This window comes from Sturnira hondurensis, unplaced genomic scaffold, assembly GCF_014824575.4.
Source record: "Sturnira hondurensis isolate 20B ecotype Veracruz unplaced genomic scaffold, ASM1482457v3 Scaffold0008196, whole genome shotgun sequence".
Taxonomy (NCBI): domain Eukaryota; kingdom Metazoa; phylum Chordata; class Mammalia; order Chiroptera; family Phyllostomidae; genus Sturnira; species Sturnira hondurensis.
The window spans coordinates 22,413,355-22,427,461 of record NW_028080827.1 but is presented as its reverse complement, the minus strand read 5'-3'; the positions used below and the strand labels follow the sequence as shown (position 1 = coordinate 22,427,461).

The window sequence follows — 14,107 nt, the reverse complement described above, 5'->3', positions numbered from 1 at the left end:
CAGGTCCCCAGCAGCAGGCGTGCAAAAGGCAACCAATCCGTGTTTCTCTCACATATTGTTTCTCCCTCTCTTCCCCCGCCCCCTGCTCTTTCCCTCTTATAAAATAAAATAAAAAATGAGTTCATGTGTTGAATAGTATGTTATAGTTATCTTCTTAGTTACCTTTCAGCTCCAAGATCCTCTGGGAAAAAGAAAGTTATAGTTATTTGAAAACATTCTCAAAAAGTCTAATCTTTAATTTCCATAGGTGGTTGGTAAATTAACATGCCAACAAAATTACTCAGCAAGAATGCTGAGGGATAATGTTAAAGCTTACTGTTTTATAGAGCTTTTCATATTTGTAGAGAATCTCCATGTCCTAATTGTAATTACCTATAGAATGCTTGATTTTTAATACTACTGTACTGTTAGACTTTGTTAAAATAATTACTATCATCATCATTATCTTTGTTATTATATATTATGTATTGCTTGTTATATTCCCATTATGTTTGTAAAAAATACTTATATGGTCATATCATTGAGTATAAATTTACACTAGGGATGTTATTGGCTTGCCAAACTGCTTACTTCAGTTATTTTGCCATTGATTCATGATAGGCAAGTAAAACAGAGAGAGAGAGAGTTAGTTTAGGGAGTGAAGGAGGGAGGTAAAAAGGAAAAAAAGAGAGGAAAGAAAAGGGAATGGAAGGGAAGAAGTAATGCCTGCTCAAGCTCACAAAGAATTTAAAAATAATTATATAGCCCTGGCTGGTGTGGTTCAGTGGATCGAGAACTGACCTACAAACCAAAAGGTTGCTGTTCGATTCCCAGTCAGGACACGGGCTTGAGTTGTGGGCAGCTGGGGCATTAGAGAGGCAACTGACGGATGTATCTCTCACATATTGACTTTTCTCTCCCTCCCTTTCTCCCTCACTCCCCATCTCTCTAAAGATAAAAAACAAAAAAATAAATTAAAAAAATGATTATATAGTATTTGACTGGCTGTAGCCATTACTAGAAAGAAAAAACAACACATTTAAGTCAATAATCAGCTCAATCCCAATAAAATTACAGGCAAGAAGTTCAATTAGTCTATTATAATGAAGATATTTGGACAAATTAGGTACACTATAACAACTTAAAACTTCTACTCTCCTCATCAGAACTCCTCAGGGGGGCAACTGTAATAATTTCCCACAATTATTATTAATTACAGGTCTGTTTTTAATGGACAATTCCTTTCTATTTCATCTGGCAGATTCTGTGGTCCTCTGCTTCCCACTGCATAGGAGCAAAGGTCCCAGCAGGTCTGTATGCAATAGAGCACCCAGGGTGCCCATGGAATCCTGGGACACCATCGCACGCAGCTGGAGCTCACCAAGGTTAGGGGACATACCTTTGAACACTCTCTCCACACTTCGGCAGTGCTAATCAAGGACAGTCACAGAACTTCTTTAATACCCCTGCCTAAACCCAGATGTGAATGACACTTCTTACCTCTAGAAGGCATAACGCATACTTCCACCATGATGGAGTAATCCTCAGCACCCCACTGTGCCTCACGTTCTACAAAATACCATACTCCAAGTATCACTTTTACTGTGGCCCACCATAAATTGTAAATGTTCTCCTGTGTGGGTGGGACTGCACTAACGTGTTTATCTCTCCAAATGGCTTATATTCCTTCCTCCATCGGCTTTTTGGTACAAGAGTACACAGTCTTCTATACACTAGGAGTGCGCATTGCACATTCTACTCAGTGTTGATTGGTGAAGCTGTTCGTGGCATTTATACTTATAGAATAGACAATTCAGAGCTTTACTGTTAAAATCTCAAGCCTTCCTGAAATCAGGTACAGTATTTTATTTATTTAATAGGCCTCAATGATTTTTTTCTTAACTAAAAACTCAAAGCCTCAGACTTGTCTTTGAAATGATTAGTTGCTAATGTGGATGAACGGGTAACACCAGAACAGAGGGTAATATGAAGAGAAAGGGAAATATTTGCCAAAAACTGCATGGGAGGATGGTGGCATGTGAGAAAATAAAGAAGTTCTTTCTTAATTTAAATGCCTCTAAGTTTCAGTGAGTGTCATGATAATATAGGAGATAATATTCAACTGTAGGAAAGCAACAGGAGAATCCTTTATTTTACTAGATGAATCTAGTAAAATAGATTCATCGCACGTCACCTACAACTCACAGATGAATCAATTTCAAACATTAATTTGTCATCTTGCTTCAAGACATGATAGAAGACACAGAAACACCCCCCCACACACACACACACCAAAAGGACCTGTGAAGAATAAATTCAAGCTTGCATCTGTAAAGGGTTTGTTCCTCAAATAGAAAAAAAAGATTAGCTTATACTTAGGGGAAATTATTTTAAACTGTAATGGCATAATATCAAGGGTGTCCCACCTTTTGGGGTCTCTGAGCCACACTGGAAGAAGAAGAGTTGTCTTGGGCCAAACATTAAATACATTATGACATGTAATCACAAAAATAAACTCAATGTTTTAAGTAAATTTACAATTTTGCCTTGGGCTGCATTCATAGTCATTCTGGGCTACATGTGGCCTGCAGGCCGCGGGTTGGACACCTTTAGAAGAATTCCTTGAAATAAGAAAAAGAGAATGTTAGTGTTTGCTTAGACTAAAAATTTATTAGTAGTATCCCTCCAGATTCCATGATAAGAGAGAATGCGATGGGGGAAAGTGTTTATTAACTAGAAGAAAGAAAGAAAAATGTAAAGAGCCACCTTTAAGATGAAGAGATGAATGGGGGTATGGAAAGGGTACCAAGGTAAAAAAATCAGATAGGATAATAAAGTTTCCCTTATTTAACCTTAGTGCTTGCTGCTGCATGTATAGTATGATATGAGTGGAGGGAAGGGATGGACTTGTTAGAGATGGAATGAGAAAATATAGTTTGGGGTAGGCAGCACAAAGTGTTGTACTTGTGTTGTAGAAGCCATCATGGCCTGCTCTATGCTGCCGACAGAGTCTGAGCACTCAACGGGGCACCACAGTCCAGTCCCAGGTTCCCCTTTATAAACTTGCCACTTGATGAAATAAAACAGTTCACATGATTGCTAAGCACTTGCCATCCAGAACAGATGGTGATTGCTGATAAAATGGTGAGAGTCTTCTCCGAAACTTCGGACCACAGATTAATTCATTATCCCAGGAGAGCTGGTGTAGACTTTAATACAGATGAAAGCAGGAAGGCTGTGTTCCCGGCCCCTGTCTGTGTCATTCCTGCAACTCACACGTTTCCTGAGAAAAGGAGCTTTCAAGTCCAACCAGCTGGGATGCGCTGCCAGGGGTTTCTCTGGAGCATCAGAGCGAAAGCACAGAAACATGAAACTCAAAGAAAAAGAGACATGGCAGCTTCCTGGGAATTGTTTTTCATACAAATTACAGTGTAGAAATAAATAATGATAAAAAGGGTAGAAATAACAGAGTGAGGAAGGGAGCAAGTAAGAGGGCTGATAGAAACACTCAGAGAAAAAATATTTATACTCTTAAAAGTTCTGTCTAGCTGATTTTCATAAGATGGGGAATCTTTCTAACTTAATTCAGACACTAGAAGTCAATTACAATGCACCCAAAAATGCTACTTCTGGGAACTTCATAGCTTAATTTTTAGCAGTGATTTTATCACAGGCTATGGTGATCATTGTGAAATGGTTGGTTTAAAATGTAAAAAGATAGACCAGAATCTATTGTTGTAATAGTGGGAATTGACAGCCAGGAACTCAGGGAGACTGAGTCCGCATGAGAAGTTTGACCCATGGCACACAGGAGCCACGGCAAACCCCACTGACACTCACCGAGCAGCAGTGAAGCTTCTTAAGAGTAGCCGGGGAGTCCCGACACAGACAGCTCCTTGGGCACCAAACAAACCTTGATTGAGAAAGAAATTTTTAAAAGCAGACTTAAATTTTCATGAATATTAGTATTGTATTTATTTCAGCACATTTAGGCCATAAAATTATCATTGAGCCGAATGCTCTGGAAAGTGAACACAGCAATTTAGTCTATTTTGCCTTGAAACAGACTCACTTTGTATTACTGGGCTTACATCGAGTATGTGCTTGTTATTTGGACTTTTAGTGTTAGACGTATTCCTGGTAGATGCCATTAGGGTAGCAAATAATGACTGCCGAGGTTTCTGCTATCTGGCAGTGTTGTTGCACTGGCTACCAAAATATAGAAACACCTTATGGGAGCAATGTGGGTAAGCCTTATATAGCAGAGAAGAGTGGTATATTAGATATAGGTCACTTGTCTTGGCATTTTTTAATGTTTTACTAGGGAGTGGTTTTCTTCTGGCCAAGAAGTAGAAACTTAACCTTCCTGTTTCTTTACTGATTAAAAAATAAAATAATTCGTGTTCCTTTATCACAGACCAACAGGTGGTAGTGTTGGTTTGACAGAGACCTACTCAATGCCAGAAGAAAATGAATCAATCTTAAATTTGATTTCCTCCACCCTCCCCACCAAAATCACAAAACGAAAATCTTCGCATGAAAGTTGACTTCTTTTATTAATTCCAGTAAAGATTTTAAATCCTACTTTTATTTTTATTTAATTATATTGAAAGTTTAAAAGCAATAGAAAATCATTTGTCCAAAAATTCGGAGACTTCAAATAGCTAAAACAATCTTAAAACAGAAGGACAAAATTGGAATTCTCATACTTTCTCATTACAAAACTGACTACAAAGCTACAATCATCAAAACAGTATAGTACTGGCATAAAGCCAGTATTAAAGACACACAGACAACTGGGATTGAATAGAGACCCTACAAACAAACTCTCACATATGCGGCCAAGTTACTTTTGACAAGGGTTCCAAGATCATTCAATGGGGAAGGTCATTCTTTCAACGAATGATGCTGAGGAAACTGGCTACCCATATGCAAAAGAGTGAAGTTGGACCTAACACCATATATAAAAATTAACTCAAAATGGATCAAAGACTGAGGAAAACACTCCACAACACTGGATTTGAAAATAATTCCTTGGATATGACACCAAAGGAACAGACAGCAAAAGAAAAAGTAGACAAATTGGACTTTATGAAAATCTATAAATTTTATATATCAAAAGACAACTGAAAAATAAACAACCCAATAAAAAAATAGTCAAAGGATTTGAATAGCCATTTTTTCCAAGGGAAATATGCAAATGACCAATAACACATGAAAAGAAGCTCAACATCCCTTTTCTAGGGAAGTGCACAAATTAAAACCACAATGAGATAGCACTCAACACCCATTAGAATGTCTGTTATTTTTTTTGAAAAAGAAACAAAATAATCAGTGTTGGTGAGGATGTGGACCAATTAGAACCCTTATACATGGCCAGTGGGAATGTAGAACGATGCAGGTGCTGTGGAAAACAGTATGATGAATTCTCAAAAGACTAAAAAAGAATCACATATGATCCAGCAATTCCACTTCAGGGTCTATACCCAAAAGAAGTAAAATGGGGACTCCCACAGACACCTGACCCCCATGTCCATAACAGCTTCGTTCATGGTACCCAAAAGGTGGAAGCAACCCGTGTCCACCATTGGATGAATGGATAAACAAAATGTGGTACATATTTTCAATGTAATATTCTTCAGTCTTAAAAAGAAGGAAATTCTGATACAAGTTACACGAATACACCTTGAAGACATTTGCTAAGTGAAATAGGCCAATCACAAAGGGACAAGTATTATATGACTCCATTTATATGAGGGTCTTAGAGCAATCAAATCCAGCCAGGCAGTGGAATGATGTTTGCCTGGAACAGCAGCGGGTGGGGGTGGGCGCGGTGGAGAATAGAGTTGTTCAAATGGGCACAAATTTTTCGTTTGAAAACATGAAAAAGTTCTGGAGATGGATGGTGGTAGTGGTTTCACAACAACATGAATGTATTTACTGTCATAGAATTGTCCAAATAAAAATAGTTAAAATGGTAAATTTTATGTTATATGTATTTTATCAAAATAAGTAAACAAAGATCACTAATGATGAATGAAAGAATTGTCCAAAAAAATAGGAAGAATTTAAATGTCAAAAAATAGGGGAACAGAAATGGTCAAATATATTATGATAATCTAATCAATGGGTTATTTACGTAGCCAATAGCATTTATTGATGGTTGCAACGTGAAAAAAGCCTTATGATACAGTGATAAGTGGGAAGCGGTAGAATTATCACATGCTGTGATTGCAACTATAAATAAATCTAACTCATGGAAAAAAGCTAAAAGGAAATATCAAATGCTTTAAAAATTTGTATCAGAGAGGTGAGATCATTTGCTTTTTCCCCCCAACTATTTTCCAATTGTTTTGCAAAGTATATAATAATCTTCAAAGGAAAATAAATTAATAGTAAAAAATGAAAAGAAGGAATAAGAAAAAGTTGTTAAAGAATTATTATTAAAACTCATTTCAGTTACTGGCTGTAAAATCTGTAATGTCGGATGTTTCTGAGGCTTTTGCAAAGTAGCATAAGATATCTAGGATGTGAGTGAGTGAGATTCCTAGAAACTCTTATTCAATTCTGTGCTTCAGAAACCACTTCAAGATCTGGGTCACTGAGCAGAGGACACAGAAGATGAGCATCTAAAGAAAGAAGCCTTCCGGGAACTGTCATGCATTTGACTCTGGGCAAAGACAACTTCTCAGAGGCAGAAACTGCCTTTCTGGGTTAAAGCTGACTCACAGTTTGGCAAATAGAGCAGCCTTTAAGACTGGTTTCCAAAATGAGCTGATTCTACACGGGTTATTCTTAAAATAATTCTGCATCCATCTTTCTATGGCTTAGTTGTCATTAGCTCATTGTCTTTCAGCAAGTTCCACCTCTAGCCCCACCCCACCACCCACCTGAAGAAAGAGAATCAGAATGATTCTGGGTTCTGACGGTGATGTCTGCTGTGTAGAAGGGACAGGGAGTGTGTGGGAGACAGGGGGCCACTGTGTCAGAGAGCAGAAGCTGCAGCCCAACCTTAGATGGCTCGGCTGCTATAGGGACTCTCCATGACCTCCCACTTAGAGCCACTCAGGATCGTCAGTTTCCCAGAAGGGGGGAGCAAGGGGGGACCTGTGGAAGATGTCCCTTGAGGCGCCAAGGTAAGCAGATGATTTCAGTCTGCAAGCCTTTCTGATGGATCCTGTTGTTACAAGTTCCTGTCAGAGCCATTATCCAACCTGTCCTCTGGGGCCATTGTCCACAGCGGGCATTGCCACAAAGTAGCCTCATCAATTTAGTCTCCTTCCATGGTGCTCTTAGGTTCCGGTTTGAAGAAGCTTTCCAAAGTCCCAGTTTGCTTCTTTCCCGCTCTGCCATTTTGGACCATTCTGTTCTGCCATCACTCCCAGGTGGTTCGAGACCAGATCTCTCACTGCACAGTGAAACTGCGCCAGACCACGGGTCTCATGGAGTACTGCCTGGAGGTGATTAAGGAGAACGACCCCAGCGGCTTTCTGCAGGTAAGCACAATTAGGTTCCGCTTCAGATTCTCAGTGTCCCAGGAGACTGAGTCCACCAAGGCTTGACTCCCAGCAGCCCTGGCTAGACAGGGGTCTCTCCTCAACACAACCTACTTTCACACTGCTGGGTGTTTGCGGGTGCCTGCGAAACTCCACTCACTGACTTCCTGTCACCTGGTGCTACAAGATTGAGAAGTGCATGGGCCTCCTTGTGTTTATTTCTGTTCTTGTGTTTAATCTTTTTAAAAACATATTATTTTATTTATTTATTTTTAGAGAGAGGGGAAGGGGAGGAGAAAGAGTGGGAGAGAAACATCAAGGTGTGGTTGCCTCTCATGTGTCCCCTACTGGGGACCTGGCCTGCAACCCAGGCATGTGCCCTGACTGGGAATCGAACCAGCGACCCTTTGCTTCACAGGCCCGTGTTCAGTCCACTGAGCTACACCAGCCAGGGCTTGTGTTTAATCTTGAAAACATGATTCCATGTAAGTTCCCCCAAAGCAGAGTTACTGCCTAAGAATTGTGTCCTTTCCCAGTAATGCCTCCTGGACAGTTTTGCCAGCTAGAAACGTCTAGCTATGCCAGGTTTCTGCCTTCTGGACACCTCCTACTGCCAGTAAATTGGTGCTTCCCCCAAAAGAGTTAGGTTTTTCATTCCTCAGATGTCTCATGATTTCTTCAGTGTTCATTGTTTTAGTGAGATGCTGTGATGTCAGCTGAATTTTACTTGTTTCAATCCCAATGATTAAGGGATCTTTTATTAAGGAATGTGTAGATCCCTTGCAACTCTACCAAACTGGCCAAGAGTGGCAGAGACCAAATGTAAGACATGAGACATTCTCTGTCAAACAATAGAGGGAAACAGGAAGATGATGGCTTATCGTGTAAGAAATTCCATTTTACAGATCATTATATGCAGCCTCTCTACACTATTGGGCTTTAGCTGATCAGTCATAAGTGGCATGATCACATGTCCAGGTTTGTGTATTAGAGCAATTAACAGCTATTAATTGTGTACCTCACCTCCTCTGACACACCAAAGTGTCCAGTTGGGGTCGCCCTTATCCTAACAGGCTCCTCCCACCTGCACAGAGACAGGAAGGCGTAAGTCCCAAGGAAGGTTGGCAGTAACACTCTGGGAGAGTTGAGGAGCAGTGCTCTGTGTCCAACGTGGTGGCCTGTTTCTTAGCCTGTGGTCTTTGATGTGACTAGATTTCTGACGCCCTCATAAGGAGAGTGCACCTGACTGAGGACCAGTGGGGGAAAGGCACGCTCACTCCCAGGATGACCACGGACTTCGACTTGAGTCTGGACAACAGCCCTCTGCTGCAGTCCATTCACCAGCTCGACTTCGTGCAGATGAAAGGTGAGTGCCCAGGTTCCTCTGCGCCAGTCAGAGCACCAGCCCAGTGGAGACTGGTGCTTGAAGCAGGATATAGGCAAACAAAAGGCAGCTGGCTGCCAAGTTCATAAATCACCTGAGAGGTGGCTCCTGTCTTACCGTGCCCGACAGCTGTGTAACGTACCTCTCAGACAGTCGAATAAATTCAGATAAACTCAGGGCTTGTCACTGTGAGAATCTTGGAGATTTCAGAGGCTCAGCATCAGAGAATAGCTGACAAAAAGGGAAATAGGAAGAGAGGCAAACACTACTGTACCTAAATATAATCCCGTTACAGAAAGTAACCCAGAAACATTGATACAAATCAAGGACTTCAGAATTGAAATGACTGCTTCCACGTGGATAGAGTTAGTGAGCACACAGTTGAACACGGATTAGTGGGAATTGGAGAGGCTCAGCAGCCTGCCAGTACTGGGCAGGGAAATTTGAGCCTGGATACAGAAAGACAATAAAAATTAAAAATAAGCATTAACTTTTTGATTTATGTGATTAAAAGATACGGCAAGATCTCTGAGATTTTGGGGTGGCTGAGGAAAAGTAACAATACTTAAAATTATCTTAAAGAAATTAACTCTCTCCAATAAAAATAAAAACTCAAGCCAGTCACACAATGATATTTTAATGGCACTGTAAGTAATATCCATTTGAAAAAAACATATCTGATAGGGTTTTTTTTAGTTTTCCTGTTGAAATTATACATTCACAGGAAGTTGCAACAATAGTAAGAAGAGGTCCCATGGACCCTGTACCCAATGTCTGTTGATGGTTACCTCCTGCATGACTATCATATAATGTCAAAACCAAGAAATCACATTGGCACATTGTGTGTGTCTGGTTCTGTGCCATTGTGTCAGGTGTGTAACCCCTGCAGCAAGTGAGGTACAGAACTCCAACATCCCCACAGAGATCCCCCTCAGGCTACCCCTCAGAGTCACGCCCTCACAATTACTTCTCCCAATTTAAACATCCACATAATAAATAGTTGAGAAGTAAATGCTTCAAAAAGTTTGTTGCATAAGAAAAATCTACCTGCTTCCTTCGCCCGGCAGACAGACCCACATAACCCAGCAAGTCTTAGGGCTGCCTACTGATGGCTCTCATCACGCCCTAACTCACCCTGCACCTGGCACATGTACTTTTCTCACCATCGTGTGGATCTTTGCCCTCTTTTATTTTCAGTTTTCTCTGATGCAGACACCAGCAAGCAGTGTCCACTGCATTGTGGATGAGACGAGACAAATTCACACGGACTACCAAGTTCTGTGGAGGAAAAGGGACCACACGGCCACTCTCTCAAGGGGAGAGCACCTCGGCCCTTGTCTTGACAAGCTTTTGTTGCTTTTCTGGGCACATTACATGATGGTCCTCGTTTACTATGCAGAGGTTCACTTTAGGTGGTTACCTTTTACAGAAAACAAAGGAGAGGATGCCACTAATCACATCACAGAAGAAGGTTATTTGCAAATGGAAAGGGAAAAGTGGTTGAACTGGTTACACTCATGTTGGAAGGTTTAGCATAGACTTTAGGAAGTTAATTTAAAGATATGCAATAAACGTTTTCTGTATCAATTCAGGGTAAGGGAGTTTTAGCAAAAGCAAGTCTCATAGCAGCCTAGGTACAATGCAGGCCTGATTCCCATGGGAGAACCTATGCATGGGCGTGGTCCTGTGCATCTCCAAGTGGGAGCTGGGGCCACATCACACAGAATGGTCTCCTATATTTCTCAATTTTTGTTTAATATGTTTTGCTTTGGGATGATGCCTTAATTCATGTTTGAAGTAAGTAGTGTATAGATGGTAAACAAAAATACTTTGCCGCAGTAACAAAAATGTTTAGCATTTATTGACCAGTTACCAAGTCAGACATTCTCCTAAGCCCTTTACATGGATTAACTCTTTTTGTTCTCATAGCCCTAGTCAGCAACTGAGGAAACTGAGGCACAGGAAACTTAAGTTACTTGCGTGAGCTCACACAGCTAGTGAGTGCCAGGTCCGGGATTCGAACCCAGGGAGCATGGCTTCAGAGCCCACACCTCAACTTCCAGTTTGTGCTGTAAAGTTAGCAGCTTACTAAGCGGCTTCTTCAAGGAATCACTGAATTCCTCTCTTAAATTTAAGAAATTTAATTATTTGTTGCAGCATTTCTTTCTTGCTGTTTAAAATTTTTTCTCCAAGAACTACACAGTAGCCTGTGAAATGCAGCCATCTGAGTAGTAGATAGAGCCCAGGTAAATTCCCTTCCATCCACATCTCTCTGTGCCCAATTCTTTCAATGAGGTAGAATCACTGAAAGGCTACACCCCCAGCAGCTCAAAAGAGAAAATATACCACAAAAGGACAATGTAAGGGCTTTTGTGGAAGAGAAAAAAAATGAGCCAACCCAATTAGCTTTGGTGGTGGGGCAGGAGAGGAGGGCAGGTGGAGGGTAAAGGCCTCCGGTCTTTGAAGTGCATCCATCAGCTGCAGAGCCCGCTCCTCCCCCATCCACTGTCATTCTGCACCGTGTCCATCTGCTCGCCGTGGAATCCAGGCCACTTGGTAGGATGGGAACAATTGTGTTGGAGTGAACAAGCCCTTTATCTGGCATGCAAAGTTCAGGTTCATGTGCTGCGCATCTCAGACCGTGTTCCTAAAGCGTGGCCTCTTGACGGGTTAGGCTGCAGACAGAAAGAAGCGTGGACACAGCTGTGTGTGCAGTCCATTAGTCAGTGCACACGGCAGAGCATGCCACGCGCGCTAAAGGCCCACATGTGGAATGCGCAGCAGAAATTCACCTGGAGTGCAAAACTATCCAGAACAGTTATTTATAAAGGTAATAAAATAGGCCATTTGTTATGAGACAGAATTGTTCCCTTTTTCTTTTCTTTTTAGCACCTCGTCTTAATTTACTTCTGAGAGTAGTATCCCTCTGCAGAGTTAATTTATATGCTTTGTTTGGGGCTCATTAAGTTTAATTAGCTCAGTGAGAGCCCAGTCCTCTGTAGAATCTGAATAGTTTTTATCTGTCACGTGCTCACAATGGAAGGAAAAGGCCCTGGAACTTAATTGGCTACAGTGAAAACTTCCACCGGCTTCTCTCTTATCTCTAGTCATATATACAACTGTATCGGTGTAGCACTAGACTTTTTTAGGGTATTCATAGTTTAATAAACTGCACTTTTGCATGTTTATTATCAGTAAACATATCTCAAGGAACTATACTCCAAAATCCACGTATAAATGACCAAAATTCATATACCATTGTGAAACTAACAATAAGTGTAATTCAATGTTTTTTAACTGTCCCAATTGTCTTCTAATTGTGGATTCTAGTAGAATATTAAAATATTTTCAAAATGACTTAAAATATGCATTTAAAGTTATGATCCAAACTGAAAACTGCACTTTTTTCCCTTGATATCAAAGAAGATAATTCATTGTTGATTTTTACATGTTTCCACTTAAGCCAGCTACTATTCAGCAAGAATGCACTGCCTAAAATTATTCTATTAACTAAGGATTTAACTGATCTGTTCTTTCTGATTTCACATCACCCCAAGCAATTGAAATCTTAGTGGATAATGCCAGTACTTTCTTTGTTCAAACATCTCTAAATTGTAATGATATGTTTTCTGGTTGCATTTTGATTAGAAAATCCATCTTACCCTCTTTCCAGACTATTGAGCATGGCATTTGAGCTCTTAGACTGTTATAATAAACAACAGTCTAAACTTTATTATTTGATTTTTATTATTTATTTATTTATTTACATTTAGTTTTTCCTTAATTCTAAGTTGGTACTGTCAGCTTTTCCCCAGGTTATAGGAAGAAAATTTTAACATTCTTTTCCTAGCCCATCAAGGGCTCTGCTGCTTGGCTCAGAATAAATTGCAGATACATACCCCCTCTCAGAAAAATGCTATCCTAGAATTGTCTGACTACGCAATGTATCCCAGGATTCCTAGTCATGGTGCTGAGAGGAAACACCAGTGTATTCATTCTGCACCAGGATGAAACAGCAACTTAACACTCTGCCAAGCCTGTTTGGCACATAGACCAATGGCTGTTAATCCCCTTAAGTGCTTCTACTCACTTAAGACACATTTCTCTCTATTAACTCATATTGAATGTGAGAGCTCTGAGTATGCACCAAGGTCATAGGCTAGGACAGTGTGATCTGAGCAGACGTTCCTATAAATCATGGAGAAAGTGGGCCCAGAGGTTTGGCAGTGATGGAGATGAGCACACACAATGACTTGCATGTAATCTGTTCATGCATATAATCTGTTCATGGTCTGGGGGCCTAAAAGACATGCACTCAAAACTTGTTATCCTTAACAATATACTGATGACAGCTTGCCAGAAATAGTTTATTATTCCTCCAAAGTCTAACCTTCCCCCACATGCCATTTGTATTGTTCAGCGATCATAAACAGAAATGACAGCTCACAAAGGAACCTTCATAGAAGGCAACTCAGGAAAATTGCATTCCCAACCACCATAGCTCCTATGGTGAAATATTTCATTAATCTATACCATCAATACTTGGGAAGCTTTATTGTTCCCATACAGAAATCAGAAACAAACACTCCCCTTGGAATTAGCTGTGGAGATGCTCCTCAAGTGCACTGTTCCTAAACAGCAGACTAGACAGGCAGTATCGTGCAGTGTAAGCTTGGCTTTAAAGCCACTCACTAGCCATGAAACGTTTCTGTGTTTCAGTTTCCTCATCTACAACATTGAGATAATAACAGTTCCAGCTATTGTGGGATTGTTATGAAAACTAAATGAGTGAATGCATGTAAAACTCTTCATCACACTGTCATGCACTCAGGAAGTGCTCAAAGGCATCGGCTATCATTATTTTTTCATGTTGAGAGGGGATGGTCAGCTCCCTTCCTCACATGTCGTGTTACCTATGACACAGGAATCCTGGGTGGCTGGGACTGTTCACTACCTGGAGGATTAGGGGGAAGATTAAATGAATACCAAAAATCTGAGATGTAATTTGAACTAGAATAGCTTTGAAAAAGTTAGAACATTTGAAAACTTTTGTATTAAAAGGCATTATTGCAAAATTTCCTTTTGAACAATAGTTCCCACAGGCCCCTTCAAGGAAGTTGTTAAGAAGAGCTGCCCCCTCCTGTCTAACAGCAGCTTCTTCAAAGCTTCTTTTAGCCTGAAGCTTGATTTTTATGGGCTAAAAGAATGCCAGAATTCTGAATCAGCTAGGAGAAATTAGTTCTTTGGG

At 40.5% G+C, this 14,107-nt stretch overlaps 1 protein-coding gene across 12 annotated transcripts in view; it reads left to right on the top strand.

Moving 5' to 3' along the window:
- The window catches only part of TRIM9 (tripartite motif containing 9), a 102,462-nt gene that overhangs the window by 60,783 nt on the left and 27,572 nt on the right, over positions 1–14,107 (top strand). For all 12 annotated transcript variants that reach the window (XM_037054289.1, XM_037054288.1, XM_037054286.1 and 9 more), the window contains exons 4-5: positions 7,365–7,475; positions 8,688–8,841. In XM_037054289.1, coding sequence (XP_036910184.1) covers positions 7,365–7,475; positions 8,688–8,841 — 265 coding nt within the window. The remainder of the gene's footprint in view (positions 1–7,364; positions 7,476–8,687; positions 8,842–14,107) is intronic.